Below are 27617 nucleotides of genomic sequence, written 5' to 3'. Positions count from 1 at the left end.
TGGCTTTTTAAAATATAAATTTAAGTATAAATTAATTATTTATGCAGATGATAGCACTCTGATGGCAGAAATTAAAGAAGCTTGTAATGAGGGTAAAAGAAGAGAGCACAAAAATCGTCTAAAGCCCCACATTAAAAAAAAAAAAAGATAGTGGCCATTGGTCCCATCACCTCCTGGCAAATCGAAGGGGAAGATATGGCAGTAGTGACAGATTTTACTTTCCTTGGCTCCATGATCACTGCAGATGGTGACAGCAGCCACGAAATTCAAAGACGCCTGCCTCTTGGTGGGAAAGTGATGACAAACCTAGATAGCATCTTGCTGACAAAGGTCCGCATAGTCAAAGCTATGGTTTTTCCAGTAGCTATGTATGGAAGTGAGAGCTGGACCATAAAGAAGGCTGACTGCCGAAGAATTGATGCTTTTGAATTGTGGTGCTGGAGGAGACTTTTGAGAGTCTCCTGGACTGCAAGGAGAACAAACCTATCCATTTTGAAGGAAATCAACCCTGAGTGCTCACTGGAAGGACAGATCTTGAAGCGGAGGCTCCAATACTTTGGCCATCTCATGAGAAGACTCCCTGGAAAAGACCCTGATGTTGGGAAAGAGTGAAGGCAAGAGGAGAAGGGGACGACAGAGGATGAGATGGCTGAACAGGGTCATCGAAGCTACCAACATGAATTTGACCCAACTCCGGGAGGCAGTGGAAGACAGGAGGGCCTGGTGTGCTCTGGTCCATGGGGTCATGAAGAGTTGGACACGACTAAACGGCTAAACAACATAAATAAATAAATGATGCTCAAATTCCAGCAGCAACTTGAATTTGTCTTTTGGTTTCAAAAACAAGGACATATTTTCCAAAGTAGTGATGGCTGGAGACCTATTGGTATATTCAAGTGTGAAAATCTGTGGGGCTAAATTCAGTTGCAATACAGTACTGTAGTCGCACCGGGTTGTGAATGGCTCTGCTTGTGGTTGAAACAGGGAAATGGTAGTGACAGGGCAGAGTAACTCAGTAGCTGCCATTTTCATGCCAGGTGTAGCTCAAGACCAGGTGCGGCTTTCAAGTCACCTGGCTTTCATCCTTCTTTAAATCTTGCAAACCAACAAAAATAGGGTTTGCAGTCTCTTTTCTCATTTTGTTTCCAACTCATGGGAATAAAAGATACAGCACCAGACAGCTAGATTACGCCAGAGAAGAAAAAGGAGGGAGGCGAGTCTCCCGCTTTGGGTGTGTCTGCTGGCATTCTGCCTTTGCCCATCACACACAGGCTGTACATTTCTAGCGCTCTGATGCTGGAAAAGATTCTGATATCAAAAGAAACCCTCGGAAGCCAATTGATACTGTGATCTGGAAAGCTTTTCTGCCTTTCGAGCTTTTTTCTCTTTTCCCACACCCCTTCTCATCCCCCCCCCTTCCTATCGCTCTTTCTCTCCTCCCTTCTCGGATAGCCACAGCCCCCTAGAGCTGAGTCAGACCTTCCTCCTCTTCCACAGCATTGCAGCACTCCAGCAAGGAAAGCCAGCCTTCCGCCTCTCTGTCTTTTTCCCTTGCAGTCTCTTCTTCGCTACCCATCTCACCATCATGGCCAGCACCGTCTCAGGTAAAACCACCAATGCTTTTTCTTTCTAAAGCAGCTATTCGGCTGAGAATGAGTGGATTCGGAATGGTCCATTGGAAACCAGGACCTGCTCCTTCTTTTTTCAAGGTGGGGCTTTCCGGCAAAGCTATACACACAAGTGTCATTGTCTCTTCTCCACCTTTTGAATGCTTGCTTGCTTCTTGGATAGGTGGATGTCCAATAATACCTTCTCCATTTTCTAGGTGATTTCAGACTCATTTGCCCAAATGGGGTGGGATGGGGAGAGCCACTATTTCGAATGATCCTCATCATGATTATCGTGGTTAAACCCCAATTTTCTCTAACTGCAAACTGGCAATAGCAGAAAGGATGAAAAGAGAAAAGGGCAAAGAATCAAGCATATTATATAAAAATTACCAGACTTCTGGGTTAGCAGAAAGAATCTGGGCAGGTTTGACAACCAGAAGCTGCTTTAGAGGGAGTGGTCCCTCCATGGCGCTGAAAGAAAACCAATGCTGTTAAAACCATCCTTTCCTGCAGGGGCTATGACACCACTGCATCGCTGCACCCTGTTGCCCTCCCAGATCTCGGGGCCTGTCTGGAGGGGTGTGTGGACAGCTTTGCTCGCTGTGTGTAGCAGCAGGCTGGTGTGCTTTCTGTGTGGCTGCCGTGGCTTTCTAGTTCCTGAGCATCATCTTGCTGCATCTTTCCCCTTGTTGTCGTGGCTGAAGCAGGGGCCCTATGGATATCATTGGGGAAGAAATGAGTTAGTGGTGATTTTAAAAAAATCTAGACAAGAGGTTGCCCATGAGGATTTTGAAGACCCCACACTGTCAGTCTGGGAACCTTTTGTAAATTCAGGCACAGTTGGGGGGGGCAGAGGGTGTTGTCCTAGGTGGGGGGAAAAGAGGGGAAGGGGAGTGAATGGTTTTCATACAGAATGCATAAATGCATCAAATACCCTATGACTAAGATCGGCTTCTCCTGCTGTTTTCACTGTGTTTGCCCATCTCAGTGACATCTGCAATTTCTTCTCTGGGCTTCTGCCCTTTAAAATACAAGGAGACCATGTATGTGACTGTCTGCCTGCCTGTATGTTTGGGGCGGTTCAAAATAAGCTTTGCATGAGAGGAGAGATCTGCCAGAAAGTTGACGTAAAAGATGCTTGCCCCCTGCTTAAAATTAAAAAAAAAACATTCTGTTTAAAGGAATGAAAAGCAGCAAAAATAACAGTAAGGCTGGAGAACTCTCTCTCAACCCCCCTCAGAAATATGTGACCCCCATCTTATTATTAATTAATTATTAATTATTAATGTAGAATTTGTCTACAGCATATAAATGGAAATACAAGGGTTGCTCGGGCTTCTTGGCAATGAAGGCAAAGGCTGACAGACCCTGCTGGGAAGGAGTGGGGGGGGGAGGGACACGTCTGGGTACCAGGTGCTTTTCCCATATGGTGCTCGGAAACAATATGGTACTTTCTCCCTTTAACCCCCACCAACAATAAATTTCAATTTCCTGACAATAGGAAGGGACCTTTAAAGCTGCGCAGCTGTTCTCAGAGGTCTTTTTTAACTCCAATCCTCTTTGCTTTCCAATTGGATTAAATTTGGCATAAGACTAGTTCCGAATAACATGGATTGCAGGATGACAGGAGTATGACAGAAATAAGAAAGAGAGTGAGGAAGACAAAAGAGCAGGATTAGAATGGAGCCATCTCCAGTGAAGTCTTCTTGAGACAGGTAGCTGTCCCTGGTTGTAAGCCTACAAACCACAGAGCTGGTGGGGGGGGGGACATTTTTTTTTCTCTAGGCAGTAAATGCGTTTCTCAACTAACCACTCCTTCCTACCTCCTTGTTCCTTCACTCTTCTTACTGAAAAAAAGGGGGGCTGGAGAGCAGCCAGAAGGGTCTTCCTCTACATCTGTGACAGAAGCTTTCTGAAGATCTAATTCAGACTGAAAACAAATGAATAAAAAAAAATCTGCACCTGAAAAAGAAAAGCATGTTCTCCGAGCCCTGTTCTTGCTTCCCTGTATTGTTCCCACTTAACTAGCAAGGGAAAGAACAGCACATGCTCAGTGGAGGCAGAGCTGCAGTGGTGGCTGAGATGTGCCAAAGGATTCTGTCCAGGCAGAGATCTTGCACGCAATGCCAGACAGTCCTGCATAGGTAGGCTAGACCTTCCTGAGTATTCGTCCCAAGTGGGCCATGCAAAGCTGCCCCACAAAGTGATTTGGCCATTTAGTATTTGGATGTGGAATGGATAGCTGTGACCTTTCCTGAGGATTATACAACGCAGTGGTGTATTGCAAGTCCTCTGGGACTTTTCTTCTGTAATGGACCCTTCTGTTCTTCCAGCTGGCCCATCCATTTGGCAAATTGTACATTTGGCTCTTGAAAAGCTACTGGGTATCCTGGCTGTGCACTGAGTCAGCAATTATCTGAGAAACTCAGGAAGCGTCCCCATGCCTATAAATACTGAATATTTTGGCCGTACTGAAGATGGCGTTGATATGTGGCATTCAGAGGAGGAGAAAGACTTTCCAAGCACACATCCTCTGTGGTAGGAGGAGCCTTTTCTGGTTCCTGTAAACTGCTATCAGTGTTAAGAGTGTAGACTGGAAAGTTTTTTGGAAGTTGGAAAGGAAGGGGAGAGACATTCTTAAATATTTTAAAACAGTTGATGGGCAAAATAAACCGATGGGGTACAAATAATTATTTATTTGATTTTTAACATACAGTACCTATTTCCCCATAGAGGCAGCTTTCAGGATAACTGTATATAATGTAGGTTTCTGTTTAGATTAAGAAATTAAGACTGAAGAGGAGGGAAGGAACCACAGGGGACCCGCATAACTGGGTTCCAACATTTCTCCTGAAATATATATTTTATTTTATTTTTATGCCTCCCATCTGGCCAAAGGCCACTCTGGGCCCTTTACAACATAAAAATAACAGCATTAATCGTAACCCAACTCAACATAAAAATTCAAAATAGGCACAAAATACATTTAAAAATACATAAGGAGGTTTAAAAAGTAAGTGGTAGTCAGAGCAGGTTAGAGGTGAAGGAGGTTCAAATATCTGACAATAGGTTCCACATCCTGGTTTTCCATCTGAATGCATCAAAGGGTTCACACACAGGTTTCATTTAGGTCTGACAGTTCATAATGGCATTAATCATCATCATCATCTTAGAAGCTCGAAGGGACGCTATGAATCATCAAGTCTAGCCCCTGTCAAGGAGGTGCGGTGGGGAATCTCAACCTCTAGCTCTGCACCCAGACGTCTAAACCACTGAGCTACGTATTCATCCGTTCTTGCAACAGCAGCGAGGGCGACAATCAAAATTCTTCTAGTCTCTCTGTCAAGATACAGGTTTATTTATTTGTATTTGGCAAGAACTCACCAGCCATGCCCCAGGGATCTTACTGTATCAGATGGTACATGGCTGATTTGTAGATGACACGAAAGGAAGGGCATGAAGACCTGCCAGGATGGTAGAACAGAAGTCTGCAAGGACCAACCGAGGCTGAGCTCCAGCTGTAACAAACCCATTCACTTCCCCAAACCTCTTAGTTTCAGAAAGAAAGTGGGAAAAGAGACATTGGACCTAGACATCCAATGACTTTTCCAGCCGGCTCTTCATCTTCTTATATATTGCTGTATCTTCCTGTATATTCCCATATAGGAACAGACATGTTTGTATTTATCGAGAGAGAGAGAGAGAGAGAGAGAGAGACACACACACACACACACACACACACACACACACACACACACACAGAGATATCATAGGCTGCCTCTTTTTGAACAAGGAAAGGTAAATCATGGTATACTTGATGGTAGTCTAAGGAATCTCTGTCCAGCTGGTTGCAAGGAAGGTGTGGATGGGAAATATTCAATCCACACTGTATGTCACAGCTGGAGACCTGTCTGTGCTATATGGAATTGTTCTGCATCATCCTAATTGACAAATAATCCGTGTAGGTTCCTGCCCATACTCCATAGGGGCTCTGATCTTCTCTACAATTAGCTTGGAGTTCCTAGTAATACTTTCAGAGATAGGCTGGATTGCTTGAGAAAACACAAGAATTCTGTGGCAGATATTCTTATTTCTTCTGCTGTCCAGTTCCCTAATGGATTCTACACTCAGTTTTATTTGAGGTTTCCCCACACTCCACACCTGTTTTAAAATTCTTGGTCTCTTCTGGCAAATTAGACTTCCTGATCAGTCCTTCATCAGCTGGGCCCTATATAAATCCCAGTGTACCCAACTCTAAAAAACCATAGTACCATAGCATCTCTCCCTTTCAGAGTATCTGTCTCTCTCATACATACATATAGTATTCCTTCACCTTTAGAAGTAGAAAAGGAATTTTGTCAGGCACAACCTGTCATATGGGGTGATAAAGTTGCATGCCCAAAAACTTCTGACTCAATCATATTGTTGTTTAGTTGTTCAGTCATGTCCGACTCTTCATGACCCCATGGACCAGAGCACGCCAGGCCCTCCTGTCTTCCACGGCCTCCCAGAGTTGGGTCAAAGTCATGTTGGTCGCTTCGATGACACTGTTTATCCATCTTGTCCTCCATCGTCCCCTTCTCCTCTTGCCCTCACCCTTTCCCAACATCAGGGTCTTTTCCAGGGAGTCTTCTCTTCTCATGAGATGGCCAGAGTATTGGAGCCTCCACTTCAGGATCTGTCCTTCCAGTGAGCAATCATATTAGTAGTGATAAATTAACTGTATTTTCCAGGGAATAAATCACTAGTCTTCTGCCTGGAAAACCAACACATGCATGCAAAGAACTTACTTCTACATGGACAAATCCTGGTTCTGCCAGTGAAAAGATATTGATCAGAAACCAGCCGTGGCTTTACCCTAGGATCGGTATCTGCATAAATTGCGGCAGCAAATTGCTGCTAGTTAACAACCTGTAATTTGCATTCCCAGTTGCGTTATCAAGCAACTTGATGTGTGGGTGAGAAATGTGAGTAGCAATGCTTTTATTAGATGGCAGAAAGTTCAGTGATAGGGACCCCATAAGTGGGGTGTTTGTGACTGACAGTCCATGTGTTGCCCACCTTGACAAAGATGTTAAACCATTAAACGTGAAAGGCAAGGCTAGCAGATTCTTCTCACTGCTTAAGGAATAGTTACAGATTGAGATTACTGAGTATTTTCTTCTTTCTTGAAAACACTGTTCATTGCCTTTGAAAGGTCTGTAGGCTTTTGAAACATCTGGACTATTAAGAAGCATGTTTTTCAGTAAATGAATTCCAGCTGAATGCCTTTCCCATTTCTACTGTTTTCAAGTATTTCTTTGCTCTTTGTGGCTAGTGACATGCTGTATAAATAGCAGTTCTTTTCATAGTTGTCTTTATTCCTTAAAAAAAAGGCCAAAAAAACTATTCCATCCCCTCTTTTCTGTGCTTCTCCAAATAATGTTGATGCTTTGTAGATTCATCAATCTTCCATCCTGCAACTTCTGTCTCCTGGACCCTCTCTATCTTTGTCCATGATCAGATTCTCCCCTTAAGGCAGAGATGCTGGGTATGAACTTCACCAAGCTGAACAGGAAGGGATCTCATGCTTCCTCTTTCCAGAATCAAAAGAAAAGCACACTGCATAATGGGACCCTGATCTGTCCAAAGCACCATTCCAAATAATTCCCAGCTGTCACCTCTTCACATTGTTGGTGTTTCCAAATACAAAGAGAGGGCATTGTCTTATTCATGTTGACTGACATATGATTTTAAAGAAATACAAGCAATACATTTGCCTGCCTTTTAAGAAGTGAAAGGGGCTTTAAACTGAAGCTCATTGGGAGGATTTTTAATCAAACGATGGATTGAAAAGGTTGTGACATTGCTCTTTCTTTCTGATGAGTTCCTTCCCTATTTCCAGCTCCCTCCTACGACTATGCTTCTGGGTTCGTACAGGGGGACAGGAGAGAGAACTTGAGATCCTAGTTAGTATGCATGAGCCTTTAGCACGTACATCTAGCCTTTCCATGTCACTCCTCAGCGTGTCTCCGGGGATTTTTGAAAGCTCCTTGAAAGGCAAAAGGCATTCTCAGAAAAGGCACTGCAATTATTGTATGATAATCCACGTATGTGTGTAGATGTATATATAATGTTTTGGAAAGTGGGCTTGGCCCTGCCTTTGACCCAAGCAGTATGGGGTAGGGTAAATTAGTTTTCCACCCCTGCAGGGGTTTGCTAATCCCTGACATGTGTTATTGTACATGAATGCCATTTCCATAGCAGTAGATAGAAAATTATCTGTCTGGGGGATAAGAATAAGTTTCTTTATATAGATATACCTTGTGGCCCTAGGTGAGGGTCCTGCATATTGTTTCTATGTACACAAGGTTCTGGGGAAAAAACTCTAGGGAGAAGTGCTCAAATTTCTTTCTTTTTTTCTCATTCAGTGGTGGCAGTAGTCTCCTGAACTAGTTGTCATGTGACCATATTAAATGTCTGTCCTGTCCAAGATAACTCTTAATAAGCTCCAGGTAAAATGCTGTAAGTGTGGTATTAGTTATATTGGGGTAGTAAACCCTGAGCCTTCAAACTACTACAACTCCCATAATCCCTTATCTCTGCTCATGCTGGGGCATCTGGGAGTTGAAGTGTAAAAACATTTCAAGGCCCCCAAATTCATGACTCCTTATTTGCAAAATACGTGCCATTTTGCTATCAGAAATTCCTCAGGAAAAAAAAAAACAATGACAGAAAAGCGTCCCTGTGGTATATCCTAAACATTATAGTATTATTGGTTTGGATCTTTTAATGTCAGCTGAAGCATCTAGTGCATTTATACCTTTTTTAAAAAAATGTTACGCCTTTCTCTTTTTAGTGCAGTTACAAATAGCATGAGCAAATTCAATCATTTGGTTTACATTTGAAATGTCAAACTGGATTGGCAGTCTTTCAGTCTCTAATTCCATAGCTAGAACCGGTGTGAAGGAAAACAAGGACATGAAATATTCACCCACGCCATGTCACCGTCTGTCATGGACATGAAAGGGAGATAGCTTTGCTGTTAGCATAGATTAGAAAATAGATGGCCAAGTATAGATCTAATCAGCTATCAGACGAGCTGTGTCGACGACGTCTTTACCCTGCTGGGTGTTCAGGTCTGAGCTCGCAAAAGAACCTCCAGTCTGACTGCTTTGTTTAACTAGCCTAGGAACCCCCGGGTGCATCTAAGATCACATGGAATATCTCGATTGACAATTTTGTTGTGGGTCTTTGTCACGGGGCTGGGGGTGCACAGGTGTCTGTGAATCATAGCCACAGGGACAATGCTTTGCAGTGAAGGGAACCCCCCCCCCAAGTGAAGACAAGGGGGTTAAAAACAACTTCTTTTGGCTCTTGCATCAATTAATCATCACAAATAAAATGATTTATTCCATCGTACAGAAGTGGTGTGCATTTTTCTCAGCTGCCATTGGATCTGATCGATAGAGGCACTCAGTAGATTAGGCCTCAAGTTAAAATACACTCATATCTTGATCCCTTACAGCCTAGTTTTATGTACTGGCTGTCACGTTTGTTCCTAATGCTTTTTAGAGTACAAAGAAACAGTGGCTCTTATACTAAAATAACAACGGGCAGATAGAAAAATAGATTTAAAAGAAGGAAACGTAAAAGGGGGGGGGGGAAGCACGTGGTCAGTTGGAGGCTGATGGTGGTGAAATCAGGTTTACCACTTTGGCCTCTCAGAAGCCTGCTCAGTTCAGTAATCCATAAATATCACTTACAGGGTAAACCTAGTCTTCCCACGCCCTTGTTGCTTTGATCACATGAGCATCAAATGTACAAAGAGAAGACATTCCTGCTCGCACAGGAAGCTTCTCTTCAGGTGTAATTACTGTTTGCACGAGCAAGGCTACAAGGTGCGAGCGCTGGCTACCTTCTCTCCTGTAACCATGTTGATGGTTCCAGAGAGTACAGCACGACTGAATAGGGCTGATGTATTATTGTGTTGATGTAATGGAGAGGTTTTTAGGTATAAGCAAAGAGGAACATTCTATATGGCAGGAAACCCTCTCAGATTTTAGAGACAGAAATGTGATATGCGTTGACTTATTTTGCATCATTTGTTTCCTGATATTATTCATATTTCCAAAAGATGTGGAGTGGCTTGGCAAAGACTTAAGAGATGGAAGAAAGGGGGCAAATATTGTGGCAGTCATCAAATTTGCAACCTACAAAGCAGCCCCACAGATGGGTAAAATACACACAGGGGCAGCTAGTTGTGTAGGGGCTCTCGACAACCTAGACTTCCGCGAGCTGATCTTAGTTTAAATGGAGAGTATAATTAAGTTGAACTACTTTTTGGCTTCTAGCATTTCCTCCAGAATAGACTTTTCACTCTTGTGACAGCAATGGTTCCATGAATGGCTGCAAGGTGTTCTCTCAGGAGCCTGTCCTGAATTATCTTGTCTTCCACTGTCTGCTTGATGACTCTGAGCCAAGATCTCTATCAGAGAATCCTAGAATGCTATGATAGAAATCCTATCTATTTTCTGTGCTTTCATTCTGCCTCAAATGCTTCAGCAGCAGGGGAAATAACACATACATATGATCCCGAAGGGGAGAGATGTTTTTAGGTGCTGAAATTTACAAATTTAAATGAGTCCCCTGGCCAGCAGCTTCTAGGACCAAACAAAGCCCCTTTGCTAACAATTTATGTTGATTACCTTGCTTGCATTTTGGAGTCAGCTGTTTGTGGGTTGTTTTCTTCACTGATTTCTTAGCAAGGCAAGAGTATTCTGTAGGTTACTTAGGGAATCAGTTGTAAGATCACATAAGCTTCCTAGGTGGTCCTTACTACGCCCATCAGTCTGAAGACAAAGTGAAGCCTAAATGAGTTCTCCCCTGAGACTGCTTTGATCAATCTCTTTTCAACTAACAATCAAAGATCACTACACAGCCCGCATAGCGTTTCCATTGCTCTACCTTGATTCTGTCATATCAGAAGGGCTCTGAGCCACTGGTTCATAATCTGGGGAATGTGAAGATATTTCAAGGGAGATTGTGAGAAGAAGTATATTACTCTCAGCTTAAACAAAATTCTGTGCTAGATGTTGTTGCCAAGGCTGGGTTTATCAAGAAAAAAAGTGCTTATTTTTAATTCATTTTTTGAGAATTATCTTTCTGTATAGACCTTTAATTTTAAATTATGATTTTTTTAAAAAAGTAGGGATTGAGTAAATGGTAAAGGAGAGGTGGAAAGGCAAAGATCAAAATGGGGACATGCTACTGGAACGTTTTGGAACTGCTCCTCTTATCTATTGTACCATGGCCTGTTTCTAGGGTCAGCACCAAAGTGGTTCTTCAGCAGGACTTCTGTTTTTTTTTCCTGGTGGGCTAGTTCTGTGGCTCTAAAGTTTGTGGCTGACAGTACTCGCCCAGTCCTATCCTTTCTTTGGGCTTGGCCTCTAATTTGGCTGAAATGTTCAGGGTTCTCAATGCTAATAGTTTTGAAGTTGATCTCAGAATGAAGAAATATCTCACCCTTTTCAGAAGCTACAGTATGTCCCTCTTGCTAATTGTGCCTAGGACACAATCCTGAAACAGGTAAAGGGGACATGTAGTTGGACTACAATTCCCATCAGTTCTAGCTCAGTCTTCTGTTCAAATCTCCAAGCAAAACAAATTAAGTAAGCAGCTGCAGCTGTGAGGTGAGGTCTGATCACGTGTCTAGTTCTGTACCAAGCATATGACCAGACCTTATCACATAGGTAATGGTAAAGGTTCCCCTTGACATTTAGTCTAGTCGTGTCCGACACTAGGGCGCAGTGCCCATCCCGGTTTCCAAGCCGCAGAACCAGGGTTTTGTCCGTAGACAGTTTCCGTGGTCCTGTGGCCAGCGCAACTAGACACAGAACGCTGTGACCTTCCCACCTTATCACATAGCTGCAGCTAATTCAGCAAGTTCCCTTTAGTGCACAGTAATTGGAAAAGACTTTAAGAAGCAGGCTCACTGTCTTGATGCTGGCTGGTCAGTCTGCCTCTGAGGGTGGGAAAGATGCTAGAAAGCCAGGAGGGCATCTCTAAGAATCTGTCTTTTGAATAACTATCACGGCAGTTATTCAAAAGACATCCAACCTCTTGTAGTGGTAGGTCAGGACATGTATGAGGGCATCTGCTAAAAGAAAGAAGAAAGTTGTGCCTTAGGCTTAATACCAATCAGAGACTGCTATGGATAATTCTAATCAACCATTTAAATACAGTTTCAATGACATTCCATTTTATGTCTTGATCTGAACGCCATTGGCAGCCCAGTTTTATATTTTTACCTTGAAATAGTCACAGTGGCAGTAATATGTAGTAAGTCACAACAAGAGTAGGTCCACGGAATCAATGGGGATTTGGTGAGTCAATACTTTTGCACATTCTATTGATTCAATGGGCCTACTATATACTAGAGATTTCAGCCACTGGCTTTAATAGGATTTACTTCTTGCCAACCCTGCACAGCATAGCAGCTTAAATTCTAAAGCAAGGACAGAATGCCAAAAAGGTCTTGAGAAAGGATTGTGCCTTCCATTTATAATTTGCTACAGGGAGAATTCCTTCGGGCAGTGGGATAAATTGATAGTGAATCAACTTGAAATAGTAAGAATCAAACCATTATCCTTACATATTGATGGCAAAGGATTTGGAAGTAGCCCTATGTGAAAGATCTTTTCAGATACCCCTCTCCAAAGCTAATATGCTTTAGGAAGCGTTTATAGGCTCCGTTAAAGCAGATTAGCAAGTTTGTTCAATAATGGAATTATATAAATTTAAAAGCGGTGTTAAAGGGAAGACGAAAGATTATAAAGGAAGGCTAGCAAGTGGAGGATTATGTTTTAAAGAATTAGTATTAGATACTTAAAACCCAGGAAAACATATGTGTCAATTATATGAATATTTACTCATATGCGGATACTGAGCACGGTGTAGTGCAGTGGTTCGCAGTCTTGGGTCACCCAGGTGTTCTTAGACTGCAGTTCGCAGAAGCCTTCACCATCAGCTTTGCTGGCCAGGGTTTCTGGGACTTGCAGTCCAGCAACACCTGGCTTACAGAAGGTTGGGAACCACTGGTGTACTCAATAGAGTGTCAGACTAGAACTCAGAAGACCTTGGTTTGAATCCCCACTTGGTCATGGAAACTTCGTGGTGATGGGGAGGGATGGCATTGGTAAGACCACTCCTTAAATATCTCACTTACCTTGGAAGTCCTATTAGAGTTCCTTAGTCAGTTCTGACTTGAGGGAAAGTAACATACATTTACTCAAATGTGATGGTCTTATACTGACTGATTGAGGATTCCTTGGATTGCAGCCATAGGACTCGGTCGGCCTCTGTTGAGTAGTAGGGTCTTGCAGAAGGTTCCTCCATCAACAGAAGGGCTTCACTGATGGGGTAGGACCCATCCCTCTACAAGAACCCCAGAAAGCTACACCTGTGGGGATGTGTCACATTTATAGTTTTTCTGAAGTATTTGGCGGTAAAAATAACATGTGTTGGACACAGGTCAGGAGAAGCTTGGGAGCTATCGTGTCTTGTTGCATAACTAGAACTTGCATGATTTTCTCCCCCCCCCCATTAATGTAAATTCAACAAGAAATAATAATAATTTTAAAGTCCAAACGCAAGATAGAAAATCAAAGAACCCCTAATTAACTCTCAAGAGTCAGCTTAAGACCTGGCTCTTCAGGCAGGCCTTCCCCATTGTCAGTACTTGAGCTTTACTTCTTATTTTAATTTTCTGTCTTTACTTTTTCATTTCATTGCTTTTCCATCTTGAGCTACACTATTATTACTATGCTTAAATTGTGGTTGTATTGAGTGTTTGAATTGTTTTAATTCTACTTTGTTGTAAGCCACCCAGAGTACACGATGTCTAGATGGGCGAGATATAAATTCAATAAATAAATAACTCTGGCCAGCAGAAGCTGGCCAGGTTTAGAAATGGCAGCCTCTCACATCCTCTTCAGTTTAATATTGGTTTGCCTTCTTTGCCTATTAATAGGCATAGGCTTAATTTAACTATGAAGAGAGCAAAGAAATAGAACAGATATGTTACATATAGAATCAGAATCTAAAAAGATTTACACACATGAATTTTCTAGGATCCTTCTGTAGTTTGTATCATGACCCTCAGTCTTGCTAATACGGCATGCAAGATGTACTGTATTAGAAATAAGCCAAAATCAATGTAGTCTTTATACATGTAAAAAACTAAATAGTGAATAATTAAAAAGCCCAAATGATAGTGAAACAGGGTATAAATACAAATTTGACTCAGGTGAGGATATCTTTGAAGGCCTCTTGAAACACACCACCTCTTAAAACAGTGGTTCTTAACCTTTGTTACTCGGATGTTTTTGAACTGCAACTCCCAGAAACCCCAGCCAGCACAGTTGGTGGCGAAGGCTTCTGGGAGTTGCAGTCCAAAACTCCTGAGTAACCCAAGGTTAAGAACCAGTGTCTTAAAAGATGGGAGGGAGGAGGTCTGGTGTACATCTGCCAGGATCCCATTCTATAAGGAAGGGATCAGCACCCAAAAGGCACAATTTCTAATGACAGCCTTTTTTTGCCTCCCTTAGCGAAAAGCAGGATATCAGTCATTTTAAACAAATATATATGCAAAGATTTTTTTTTTAATCATTAAGTGTAAAATCTTCTATGGGCTGCCTGGCTGGCTTGTGAGCTAATACAGGCCAAAGTAGTGCTGAAAGGACAGCTCCTTCATCTGTACCCTTTAGCTCTTCAAAAGAGAAATTCCAGTAGCAGCGGACTGAAATGGTTTTGTGCAAGAAGTGATGTGTCTGAGGAGATGCCAGCCTTATATTTTGGGGGGGGGGGGGAGAGAAGAAAAATTGCAGAACAGCGGGAGTAGTGAACAGCAGGTGGCTCTAGAAAATCAGCTCTGGGTAAAGACGGTCTCTTTCAATCCCTTTTCCAGTTTCACTGAGTTGCTTGGAGGCAAAACATGGACTCCAGCTGGGAGACTCAGCTACAACTTCATTTAATTGCAAGGAGATGAGTTCAAGGCAGAGTCTCCTCCAAATTTCTTCCCCTGTGGCTTCTTCCTGACTCTCAGATACATCTGAAACCCAAAGACCTGGTCCTCCCTTCCCCGTGATGCACATTGTCTGGAGGCAGCTAATTGCTTGTGATCACTGGCGCCAAGATGGAGCCATTGGGTCTCAAGTGCCAGAGGATGTACACTCCCACTTTTCTCCTCTCATTAGCCTGCTGACAGCAGCTGGCTTGCATTTGTCTCCAGATGGATGGAGCAGGGGGGTTTCTGGAGCAGGGGGATTCAGGTTGAGGGTGAGAGGAAAGGCTGTTCCAGCAAGCACAGCTAAGATGATGAAATTGCTGGGTGATACTTGGTGGAGCCTTTAGAAAGCAACCCCCAATAAGAGGCTGAATCAGCAGAGGATGCTGAGCCCAGCTTTTCATGATCGGTTTTTCATCTATTGCCTCTAACTGCAAATGCCAGGGTCAAATGTGCAATGTTGTATTGTTCTGATTACACTTTATTGTTCCCTTCATATTTTTCTATATATCACTCAGACATCTGTAGATTTAATAAATAAGATAAATGCCTACTTGCAAGTGCTGTGTGAATGAACTCACAGAGCTGGGAGATTTCTTCTGAGAGGTTTAGATCACTTTTATTAAGTTCAGTCCCAATGGCATTAAGAACATCCATTGGCTGGAAGATACATTTGATATCTTGTCTTGAATTCATAAATGACAAAACAGAGAAAGGCTCAGATGCCCTTTTTTTAATGACAGATATTAACACAAAAAAATGGAAGGGGGCAAATTGGCAAGAGGGATTTATAGTCTACACACAGGTCCAGGTGAGTGGAATGCCTTTTAAAACTGAGAGAGATCAAACAGTCAAAGCAAAGCTTGGGTTTCCTGTGCTTCTGAAATTTGTCATATGTGTTACATCTGCAGTTTTCTGACACTCACGTTGGCTTTTTGCGGCTTCCTGTGTTATCTTTGGAGCAATTCGTACAAGATTTCTAAGCATATGCCATACATTTTGTTGCTTAATTGATTTACTTCACTAAGTATCTTGTCGGTGAGCAGTTTAGTCATGAATATTTTAGAAGCAGCAGAGACAAGGCAACGGCAAGGTGGTACAGCCAACCAGAGCTCTGGTTCATTGCCAGTTTAAGAGATAAGGGGTGATGTCCCCCTATTATTTTCACCACCCAATCAACAGGACACTGTCTCTGCTTAACAGTTCCATTCATAAAGATTACTCTTGCACTATATGACAATAAATAAGGGACGGGTTAAACCACAGAAGCCTCTGTGCTGCAAAGTCAGAAGACCAAGCAGTCGTAAGATCAAATCCACGCAACGGAGTGAGCTCCTGTCGCTTGTCCCAGCTCCTGCCAACCTAGCAGTTCAAAAGCATGTAAATGCAAGTAGATAAATAGGTACCACCACGGTGCGAAGGTCACAGTGTTCCGTGTCTAGTCACGCTGGCCACGTGACCACGGAAACTGTCTATGGACAAACGCTGGCTTTACGGCTTGGAAACGGGGATGAACACCATGCCCTAGAGTTGGGCACGTCTGAACTAAATGTCAAGGGGAACCCTTACCTTTACCTATATGACAATACAATCTAAAGTTACATGGTTTTCCCAATTTGAAGAGACCCTTGTCCAGCAGGCCGAGGCAAAGAGGCAGTCCAGCCAAATCAGGGAGCAGGACAGGGGACAGACTATATTTGTCTTCAGTGTGGAAGGGAGGGTCACTCTCGAATTGGCCTTTTCAGCCACACTAGACGCTATTCCAAGTCCTCCATACAGAGCATGTTACCATAGTCTCTCGAGACTGAAGGATGCCTAATCTAATCTAATCTAATCTGCAAAACACTTTTCATTAGAACCTTGCCAGTCCTTCCTGCACACACATGCGTGCACATTCAGGTTACTGTTTCCACTTTACAGGATAGTCACACAGTAAATGGGGATGGACTTTAATTTGGGGGGGAACCATGGGCCACTTTTTACATTGCCTGAGATATATGGGAAGCACTTCCATGTGGCTGAATCCCACCTTGCTCCATTAAGGCCAATGCGAAGGGGATTAGTCAATGCCTTGATTTCTTTCCATGGCAGCGTAGAACCCTTACCTTGGGGTTTGTGTGTCTGTGTGTATGACAAAGTGGAAAGGTTCTTAATTATGATGTCCCCTTATAATATCTTCCTAAAGGGGCAGAGGACCAAACCAGGCAGAAGTGGCTTTTACACAGATCATGTAACCCAGATCTAATTTGTATGTGAATTACTTATTGACCCCCTACCCTCGTTCTCACGTTTGCAATGCCTTCTTTTCATTTCATTTTCCCTTGTTTCCGTTTTATGAGGAAGGGTAAAACAAATACCTCTAGCCTTATGTTGGAGAGAAATTCAAAAGCAATCCTGTCCCATCTCTCACATGGCAGTTCATGGGGTGACGCCAGCAACTGCAGGGAGCCAAGAAGAACTATTAATCAATCCTGGCAAGTGGCTACCTGGGAAGCCACCCAGGTCCTGATGGCTGGATTGATGAAAGCAGATGGATTGTCTTGGACAAATCTCTTTTCTGCCAGTTGCAGGGCTGCTTCAGCGTTGTATTCTTTAGGACACACAATTCAACAGCAGCTAGATTTGTATAAGGAAAGAAAAATTGGAGGGGGGGGGAAGCATATTGTACTTTGGCTAGAAGAGGCAACACCAGGAAGACCACATGAACAAAGGACAGAAAGTTATAAGGAAGAAAAGGACCAAATACCACAGTCTACGAAACAAATGCTAAAAGGTACAATCTCTTAGGAATGTCCTGGGAACAAGCTCCATTGATATACATAGAAGAACTTTTATTTTTCTCACTTGTGACTTACAAGAAACTATTCTTCCTACGAGGGACAAGCTCTGCTCGTAGATGTGCTGGTGAGGGTTTCAAATTCTTGCCCTCTGATAGGTTTAGGTATCTGGCTGTAACTGTTGGAGGTTTGATTCCCCACTGTGCCTCTTGCAAGTAAAGCCAGCCTGTGTGACCCTGGGCAAGCTGCACAGTCCCAGGGCACCCTTGAAATAAAGGAATGGTAAACTACTTTTGAATATTCTTGACCTGGAAAACCCTGGAAAGGGTCATCGTAAGCCAAAATTGATTTGGCAGCATATGATTATCATTATATTAAAGCTATCTTTAGAACTTTGCTTTATGGTGCAGACCAAAAACCCAACCCGAACCAAACCAATCCTTTTCTGAGACGGTGGAAAAAGCTCTAGAAAAAAGCCCTACAGAAGACACAGGCATGAGAGGGGGAACATTTCACCTTTCTCCTTTGAAAATAACAGTGTTACAATTAGACCTTTCAATTTATCCGTTTTTGGCTCTGTCTTTCCAGCTTACAAAGAGAAAATGAAGGAGTTGTCCCTTCTGTCACTGATCTGCTCCTGCTTCCACACCCAGCCACACCCAAACACCATCTACCAATATGGAGGTAAGTGAGACAAAGACCTGCAGAAAACCAGTGCCGTCAAGTTCACTACTGTTGCCTAGAAATACACAATCCCGTTTCATACTGGAGAAGGTATCTCGTGTCCTTTTTAAAGATTCTTGCCCTTAATCTTGTCATCAAATTAGGATTACAGTTGAGCTTCAAATTAGGATTACAGTTGATTCTTGCCCATAATCTTGTCTTCAAATTAGGATTACAGTTGAGTTTGGAATAAGAAGTTATTTTCTCAGCATCTGGAATTTCTCTTGTCTTTTCCCACTGGCTTGAAGTGCTTTCACATTTGGTGGTTCAGATCAGGACTGGGTCATAAATCCATGTCCACCCTTTGATGACCGTAGCAGGAAGTGGTGGCTTGCACATGTTAATGCTCTAATACAGAACAAAACCACACACACAGGCCACTTCACGGTGCTTTGAGGTTTTTCAGTTGACCTTAAGTGGTTAGTCGCCGCTTTACGGGAGCGCAAGGTCCATTCCCTTATCCTGCCTGATCCAACCACCAACCCTTTCCTTCACAGTTTCCCACCACCAATGGCCATTCATTCTGCAGCTTAGCAAACGGAGTGGGGGCCTGAGGCTCCTTCCATGGGCCTGCATTGATTTCACTTGAACTTTTTATATAGCTTTTGTTCCTTTACTTTTTTTGTTGAAAAAGGAAGAGGAGAAACAAATTTAAAAAAATAAGTGATTAAAGTTATTTTATCTGCTTTCAAGTTACCAGGGAGTAATCAAGTCACACAAATTACATGTGATTTAATTATAATTCTGCTTAAATTCCAGTGAAGTCAATGGTATTTTAGTAGGATATCCTTAGGAAGGCAGCCTTTGTGTGGCACTGAAAACTGCCTTTTCACTATTCTCAAACTGTATGGGTTTCACATGTCAAATGCATAGCTTTATAGTAGCAGTATGTAGGGCCGAGGAAAGGAGAGACCTTTAAAGGAGCAGTAAGACCAATAGTGATTTCTTGGCCCAAATCCTGTTGTTTAATGTAGTGAATCATACTAGAAATGAGCCCATTGAATCCATGGGGATTTAGTGAGTCAATTGCACAACACAGAGACGCACACCTTAGTTGATACCTTATACCATCAGATTACATCCTGCTACTTACAGCTGCATATCAGGAACTAGGCTTGATGCTTACAAACAAATCTGCACTTACATACACAAATCCTAATATTTCTAGAGAAAATTCTGCACACAGAAAGGAGAGTGAAAGTGAGAAGGCAGTCTGGAGAACTATTAGAATATGTTCCAGAAACCAGTGTTTTTTTTTAAAGTTATGCACCAGCAATGGGCATGACACAACCATACTTAGAACTGACACTGTGATTCATTTCTTCTGTGCAGATATGGAGGTCAAGCAGCTGGACAAGAGGGCTTCTGGTCAGAGCTTTGAAGTGATTCTGAAGTCACCTTCTGACTTGTCTCCCGAGAGCCCTGTCCTCTCCTCTCCCCCAAAGAAGAGGGACCTCTCCCTGGAAGAGCTGCAGAAGAGGTTGGAGGCTGCAGAAGAGAGGAGGAAGGTAATGGGATGGCCACAGAATGGCTCACCAGTTGGTCTAGAGCCTTCCTCGAACTGAGCTTTGGAGCCTAAGCCAGAACTAAAATCACACGGTGCTTTGGGAAAAATCTTTGGAACATTGCCATTCAGATTTCCAGAACTTTGTGTATAAGCAAAAGCAAATGCCACTGGAGGAGTAGTCAGTCAAAATCATACTTATTACTAATATTCAATCAGTAACATTAAAGCCAGAATCTAATCATAGCACATGATTGTATAAATAGCATATAAGCAATAAGAGGCATTTTACCTGCCATCTGCCATCCACCTTGTAATCTAGGCATGCAAGTGACAACCAACAAGTCGTGAAAACCATGCTGTCACATGTGTAGTATCTTGCAATAAGGTTTTGGTCTAAGTAAGACATGGGCTATTTGTATTTGCATCCCTGGGGGTATGAATCATGGCACCACAGAGGCCAATTTCCTCCCCACCAGAACCAGCCAATTCACTTGGTGAGCACTGTTCACCGTACATTGCTCGGCTCTGCCATTGTGCCAATCCTAGAAGGAACTCAACCAGCTCTTCTCTGCCTCCCCAGACAGCCAACCAGTCACTGGCTGAGTGGGGAGACTCCCCATCCCACCTCCATGCCGAAGGGGTTGGCTAGGCGTATTCTGCAACTGATGCAAGAACAATGATGAGGGAGCCAGTCACTGCGCAGCAAAGTGTGGCTGGCTGGCTAGTTCTGGGGGGGGGGGGGGGCAGGGGCGGAAATGGGCCTCCGTGGCACCTGTGGTGCTGTGAATAGCCCATATCTAGTCTTAAGCATTTAAAGTGATTACTGTTTTACCAGACAGCTTTATGGTTGTCATGAACACTAAGTCTATCAGCAAAACGGTGACTGGATGATGCAACACTAACCTCTTCCTTTGCAGTTGACTCATAAGTAATCACAATAGCCAGGGAGGAAAATAAAGTGTGAACCTGCTTGGGAAGAAGCAGCTCAGTAATAATTTAAAAGAAAATCTAGAAAGTAATATGATTGAGTTCATTGATAGGGAACAACTTTCTAGATGTCCTATGTTTTATTAGGAGGCTAAAGATCTTGGTTTAACGTGCAGCTATAAGAGACGTTTGAGGGGAATTGGGGGACCTATTGTTTAAAAGAATGTAAGGCCTGTCTCCGGTGATGGCATCGCAGCCGCGCAAGACTCCTTGTGCGTTTTTCAAGGTGAGGACAAGGGCGTCTGTCATAAAGGGCAGACAGGCATGATGATGAACTGAACTCACCAAGCTCGAGAATCCATTGGGGAAAGGATGCCTAGATTTTTCCTATGACAGAGGGACAAAGAATTGGCTACGGACAGGCTGCATAAGGTCCTCTGGTTTGTTGTGTTCCTTGTAGAGCCAGGAGGCCCAAGTCCTGAAGCAGCTGGCCGAGAAGCGGGAGCATGAGCGGGAGGTGCTTCACAAGGCCTTGGAGGAGAATAACAACTTCAGCCGGCTGGCTGAGGAGAAACTCAACTACAAGATGGAGCTGAGCAAGGAGATCCGCGAAGCTCACCTAGCTGCTTTGAGGGAGCGACTCCGCGAGAAGGCAAGTGCTAGAAACTCTCACCTAACCAAACCCCAGAGTCACACATGCCCAATGTTACTTGTGATATGAATAACGCAACCAGTTCAGCTCACGGAACAGCTGATACTCAGTGGACTCCCGCTCTCAGGTCTTAATAGGGTTAACAAAATAGGTTCTTGCTGCAGCTGCCACACACCCTGAACACACTGGACCCAGTTAAAAACACTACACGAGACAGCAGAGGATCTCTGATTAGATCTTCGGTTGGCTTTTGAAAGGCAAATTCCATAGGATAGGAGAGAGAAGGGATTGTAAAAATCCTTTCCTTCTGGTGTTACGTTTCCCACTCTGCACCATTTTTCTAAGCTGAAGCTCTTCCCCTTTTCCCCAGAGATGCTGTCTGGCCCACAAGGCAAAACATATTGGTACTATGATGGAAGCCTTATCCTCTCTGGGAGGGAATAATTTGGAAAAGAATACAGCACAGGAAGAGAGCATTAAACTCTTTCCCTCTCCGTGCTGATTCCCATACCTTGATTCCCACACCCCCAGTGGTAGCTGTCCTTTAAAAAAGCACAGCCATTGGCCATTCAATCATGGATCTAACCTAGAATCAGGCACACTGAATTTAGATTTCAGTGGAATTAATCTGCTGCTGAATTGTTGCAAAATTTATATTTCTTCCCTCACAAACGACAAAAGGTCATGAAGTGCCTGATCCTATTGTTGTTTGTTTAGTCGTTAAGTCATGTCTGACTCTTCGTGACCCTGTGGACCAGAGCACACCAGGCCCTCCTGTCTTCCACGGCCTCCCAGAGTTGGGTCAGATTCATGTTGGTCGCTTCGATGACACTCTCCAACCATCTCGTCCTCCGTCGTCCCCTTCTCCTCTTGCCTTCACACTTTCCCAACATCAGGGTCTTTTCCAGGGAGTCTTCTCTTCTCATGAGATGGCCAAAGTCTTGGAGCCTCAGTATTTATAGTTATAAATCTGCTGGAACTCCTGGCCCATCAGTTCATCTATCCCTACTCTAAGTAGCGTTCACAACTGGTATCATTTCCATGTCTTTCAGGAACTGCATGCAGCTGAGGTGCGCAGAAACAAGGAGCAACGGGAAGAGATTTCTGGATAAAGGGCTTTTCTACACAACTAGCACCTGCTTCCTAACAACTAACAAACAAATCCCAACACTTTTTTTTTAAATCTAGATAAGGCAACATCGAATTTCTCCATTTTTGTTTCCCCTACTCTTTCTTCCCTCCCGTATAGCAAGCTACATCTCTCTCCCCTCTCTGTATCCTTAATTTGTGGAGGGGTTCAGATGAACCTCTCTCAGCAGAATAGCAATTAACACACACATTAACTATAGAATCCATAAACCAGCTTCTCTTTGGGCTATTGTTCAGAAAAAATAATAATCTTAAACTAGTGCACAAGAATTAAGACCACGAATAGGATGCGTTCAGCGGCGTTGTTCTCTAAGAACCACCTGCTGCTCCTGCATCTTTCCTCCCAGGTCAAGGAAGGATATAGGATTGGACCAAGAGGAGCACTTCCTTGTCAAAGAAGGCAATCAGGATGATTCACCCACCACGTCTTTTTTAGGTATACACCTATGTTTGTTTTGAGTGTACAATGGAAGTGTAGAATGAGGACAACTGTGTGTTTGCAAACAAGTGTCTTGCATCCATAGGCTCAAACCATTGGCTGCACTGAGCATCGTTTCCATGGCCAATCCCGGCCGGCCACAGTGTAATGGGCCCAAAGAGACCCTCTGCTTTCTCAGGATCTGAAGGAGGGACTTGGAAGGCTTGAGGGACTTGGTTGGAAAATGCCTTTTTGCAGCTTAGTTTGTTTTCTCTTCTACTGACTGATTTCTAGCGGACAAGAGACTTTAGCAAATAGGCCACACATAAAAAAAAGAGAAGCACAGCAAGCATGATCCGCTGCTCTGTTTTGCCTTAGGCATCATCATAGCTATAGAATTACATGTTCCTTTAGGATGAATATCTCTTCAGGGCTCGGGGATCCCCCTTGCTTCAACGGGGAGCTGTGTTTGATGACCCTGGGGGTCTCCTCCAGCTCTTACAGTTCTAGATTTGATGGCAACACCCAGGTTTCATCTTGTTAAAAAAAAAAAGCATCTCGACATTTCAGACACCAGTTCGATTTGGTCACGAAGGTCATAGGAAAATTGCATGCCTGCACAAGAGCCTGGAAGGCTCTAGTTAAACACTGCCAGTGGGGATAGTAAGCAGCACCTTGTGAGAAGTATTTCAAGGGATGGACGCGAGTAACGTTTATGGGTCTCTCTTTAAAAACAAAGCAAGCAGGAGCCTTTTAAAAAAGAAACTCTGATAGTCACAGCTTCAAACATGTAGGGAAGAAACCGCTTGAAATAAATAAATAGAGAATTGTAATGTACTGGAATGTGTGCATCTTGCATTGATTTATGAAGCTGCAGTGATAAAAGGGTAGAAGCCACAGAATATCTGATTGCTATTATGCACCAAAGTAGCAGGTGTAAGTGGCAGGAGTGTTCACCTGGATAGCTGAAAATTCTGTTTAAACCAATTCACACTCTATTTTTAGGAACTATCCATGTTTAAATGACAAAATACATGCATGGAACAATCTGCTGTGTCAGCCAGATAATATTTGTTATTTCACCACTGAGTCACAATGAAAGAATTAAAAGGAAAATTATTATAACAAAAGAGAGCATTCAGAACAACAGTAAGAAACCTATCTGTTTAACTACTGAGAAAGTAAAAGTGCTTGGGACATAGGCCTGCCTGTACTGTAGAAATAATAATAATAATACAGGTTGCTTTGGCTGAGCAGATGCTGATTCCCCCCAGGTGGCATAAAACCTGGAGGAACTGGACAGAAACAGAACTGCTGGCCAGGAGATGTTGAGCGAGATGGTTTGGCTTTTGTGAAGCCCAGCTCTGGAGATGTTTCTGTAAAAGCAACTCCTATTGAATCCAGGTGGGTCTGCCTCCTAGCCCAGCTTTCCTTTCTCAGCATCTGTGGTTTTTGTTTTGTTTTGTTTTGTTTTTGGTCTTCTCAGTCAGGTCTGCTTTGGTCAATGAGACATCCAGGTCCTTACCCTGCAGGACTTCCCATCCTGAAGAGTAAGATTCCACAGACGTGAAGCCAGAAACTAAAATGGCTATTTACACTCAATCTGGTCCTTTTTGCCAGTGCCCCGTAAGAAGGACAGAGACTGGCACAGATAAGGAGCATACTCTCATGCCACAGTGCTGTTTATTTTTTATTAGATCAAGGATGTACATTAAATTGGCTGCTACCTGGCAACTTTTAGGTAAATGCATTACACATCCTCTATTCGTGGTCCTCCCCCACCAAGAGTGTGCTGCTTATATACTGCCCCACACCACTCAAAGCACTCTCTGGGTGGTTTACAATTTCATTATGCAAGTTACACATTGCTCTCCCCCACCCCAGCAAACTGGATACTCAATTTACTGACCTCAGAAGGGTGGAAGGCTGAGTGAACCTCAAGTCAGCTACCTGGGATTGAACCCAAGCTGTGAGCAGAGTTTTGGCTGCAGCACTCCACTGCACCACAGGGCGGGGGCATCAGCTAAACATGCAACAGCACTGTTTTTTGACTTATGCTCCAGAGAAAAGGTCCTAGCGTGACTGCCGTTATCACAAAAGGTTCAGTGTAGTTAGTGCAAAGGTGAAATGATCACTGTCATCTCAGTTGAGATACCAGAAACAGACACGGGGACCCTCTAGAAGCAAAGCAGGCCACATGTTAGGCTTAGCAGCTTTGCTAGCCTTGTAATTTTTTCAGTCCTATTAATACATTACAAAGTCTATTCAATAGCCTGGGAGCTATTCACTTTTCACTTGACAATAATTAATTAATTAAGACTTCTTTGTATCCCCAGAAGGGGCTTTCTTGGCTCTCTCTCAGCAATGCACCAAAGACATGGAAAGTGAGCTTTACTCTAGCCTGCTACAGAATGGGTCCCAGGGTTTGACACCTGGAGAGCCCCCTTCAACCAGCTCCAATGGCGTTCTCCCATGCTATCTCATGGAACCCCATTTATTCACAATGTTACTGTGCTGGTTAGCAGAGAGTGATTGTCTCTAGAAGGCTCTATTGGGGTTATGTTAAGTCCTGAATTGGGGAGATTCAAAATCTGTTCCAATACCAGCCCCCACAGGAGTATATATTAACATCTTCCATTGATATTACTCAGTACTGGTATAGCTATTTTGTTGTTGTTTAGTCATTGTGTCCAACTCTTCGTGACCCCATGGAGGTATAGGTATTACTCAGTACTAATTTAGTATCTCCTGCTCTTTTTCTTGTATCTCCTTTCTTAAGTTCTCTTGCATCTATAATTCTTAGTGTTAATGGCTCCCTGGCCAGATCGGAATGGTGACTTCTCAAACATAAGCGTTAGGGTTTTAATGGGCCATGATGCCATTCTGCAGAGACCTATGGTTTCAGTAACACCAGTTTCCCTCCCCATTTCCCTCCCAGTATTAGCCATATCACCTTTTTGGCTTGGCAAGCTATGTTGGCCAGAATCCTACTGGTGTCCATGCAATGTTTGTGTCTTGCTGCAGATGATTATGACTAACGGATGAGGTGCCAGGGCACATCTCTGTCATTTGATCTGGCATGTGCCCCAACGCTTTGTCAATTAGCCATGGTTCATTCTGCAAACCTTATGTGAAACACCAGTAGGACTCTGGCCACTGTCTGGTTATTCTCTGCAGTTAAGAAATGGGGCAGGCAAGGACTGCACAGTATTGGGGTGTTATTTACAACTGTATAGAGTACAGCTTCTCTGTGACCCTTCCAGGTGGAACTGACAAACAATGTAGTCTGATTTCAACTGTTAAAATTAGCTGGGCAACAGGGCAGGAAAGTGAATGCTGTGCTTAAAACAGAAAGTTCAAGGAAAGTATGGAAGAAATTGGGTAAACTATTAGGCAATATAGCAAGTGGATATGGTGGGTGGGTAAAGATCCAGCTGAGTCAACACAACCAGCTGACCCCAATCAAGACAAAAATTGGCTGGAAGTCAGTTGGAATCGTGTCCTCCCCATCACATATCCTGGCTCCCACTTAAGAGTAGGAGGACATCTGCGGAAAGCTTTGTATTCTTGAAGGCTTTCGTGGCCAGGATCCAATGGTTGTTGTAGGTTTTTCGGGCTATAAGGAAAACCTAAGAACACAACCAAACAGCCCAAAAAACTTACAACCATCGTCAGAAAGCTTTGTATCCAAAGAATGGAGCCCCCAAGTCAAACAGAAATGTTTGTTAAGAAACTCAGAAGGAAACTAGGACTGATAGAAGCAACAGGTAGGGATGAAAGAAGAATCAGGCTTGAATGTAGCTAATGAATCTGTTTCTAAATAGCATCTGTCCTAGATAAGCAGCTGTCTATCACGCAGAATCATCCCATCCATTACAGTAGTGATAATGCATTTTAAAATGTTTAAATAAAATTATTTAAGGAAATTTAAAGGAAAAAAATAAGAGTTTGTGTATAAGAAGTGGTGGCAGAGGTCAGTTCCCACGTCCTTTGGCAGGACAAGCGGAAATACCTGCCAGGTGTTAATAATGTCTTACTTGCTGTGGTGCTGAGTGTTTGATTGGTGTGTAAATCTGACCTGCTGTAAATTTTGTTTTTTTAGTACTATGATTACGATGGCTGATATTGATTATAATAACAATGACAACCAGAAAGGTCATACTCATGAGTACAGGCTCAACAGCAGCATATATTCTGGGACTTATCCATTGGGAGGGGGGGATGAAGCATTTCTAGAGGCAGGCATGGCTCAGGTGGAATAAGACCTAGTTTTCCCTGAGATGGCAAACTTGTGTCTGAGTTGTACCATTGCGGGCTTCAGGTTAGTGCTGGAATGCTCCTCCATAAAGAATTGGTTTCTGCATACAGAAAACCAGCATTTCATTAAAAAAAAACTAGGTTAAAATGCCTGTATGCATGCATGAATGCATAACACAGCATTCGGTCACGTAGGCCAGAACCTGCAACCTGGCTGGTACACCCCTCGCACACGTATCCCACCTTGAGGACAGCAAGACCAGGCCTGTAGCAAAAATGAGATGCCTGTACAGTACTGGCCTTGTTGCTTATTGGAGTAGCTGAGAACAACTAAGAGCATTAATAAAAATCAAGAAGAAAAGGAAGGCAGGATTTAGCAGTTTGTTGGGTAGAAATGGAGAGAATCTGATCTAGCCATGGTGGGAGGAAAATAGTTGAGTGGTGGAAATTTCCTGAAGAGGGAACTGGCAGCCTCCTAGACTAGATGATCCAGCCTGACTTTTTATAGAACAGAAAGCAAAAGCAAGTGTTTGTTGGTGATCTCTCCAGTTC

At 43.2% G+C, this 27617-nt stretch overlaps 1 protein-coding gene across 1 annotated transcript; it reads left to right on the top strand.

Annotated features, from left to right (window-relative positions):
* The first annotated feature begins 1025 nt into the window (after positions 1-1025).
* Positions 1026-26749, top strand: STMN3 (stathmin 3). The gene is made up of 5 exons (XM_020812435.3): positions 1026-1604; positions 18021-18116; positions 19488-19663; positions 21050-21241; positions 22294-26749. The coding sequence occupies exons 1-5, from the start codon at positions 1586-1588 to the stop codon at positions 22351-22353; spliced, it is 543 nt and encodes a 180-aa protein (XP_020668094.1). The 5' UTR covers positions 1026-1585; the 3' UTR covers positions 22354-26749.
* Positions 26750-27617: the final 868 nt, after the last annotated feature.

This window comes from Pogona vitticeps, chromosome 4 (genome assembly GCF_051106095.1).
Source record: "Pogona vitticeps strain Pit_001003342236 chromosome 4, PviZW2.1, whole genome shotgun sequence".
In the NCBI taxonomy this organism is placed as follows: domain Eukaryota; kingdom Metazoa; phylum Chordata; class Lepidosauria; order Squamata; family Agamidae; genus Pogona; species Pogona vitticeps.
Note: the sequence above shows the minus strand (reverse complement) of the source record. Positions and strands in the feature narration are given on the sequence as shown.

Excerpts from the sequence above, each read along its gene's own strand:
- STMN3 (XM_020812435.3), top strand. Across the intron at positions 18,117-19,487 it reads CACCATCTACCAATATGGAG|ATATGGAGGTCAAGCAGCTG; the intron begins GTAAGTGAGACA and ends TCTTCTGTGCAG. Across the intron at positions 21,242-22,293 it reads GGGAGCGACTCCGCGAGAAG|GAACTGCATGCAGCTGAGGT; the intron begins GCAAGTGCTAGA and ends CATGTCTTTCAG.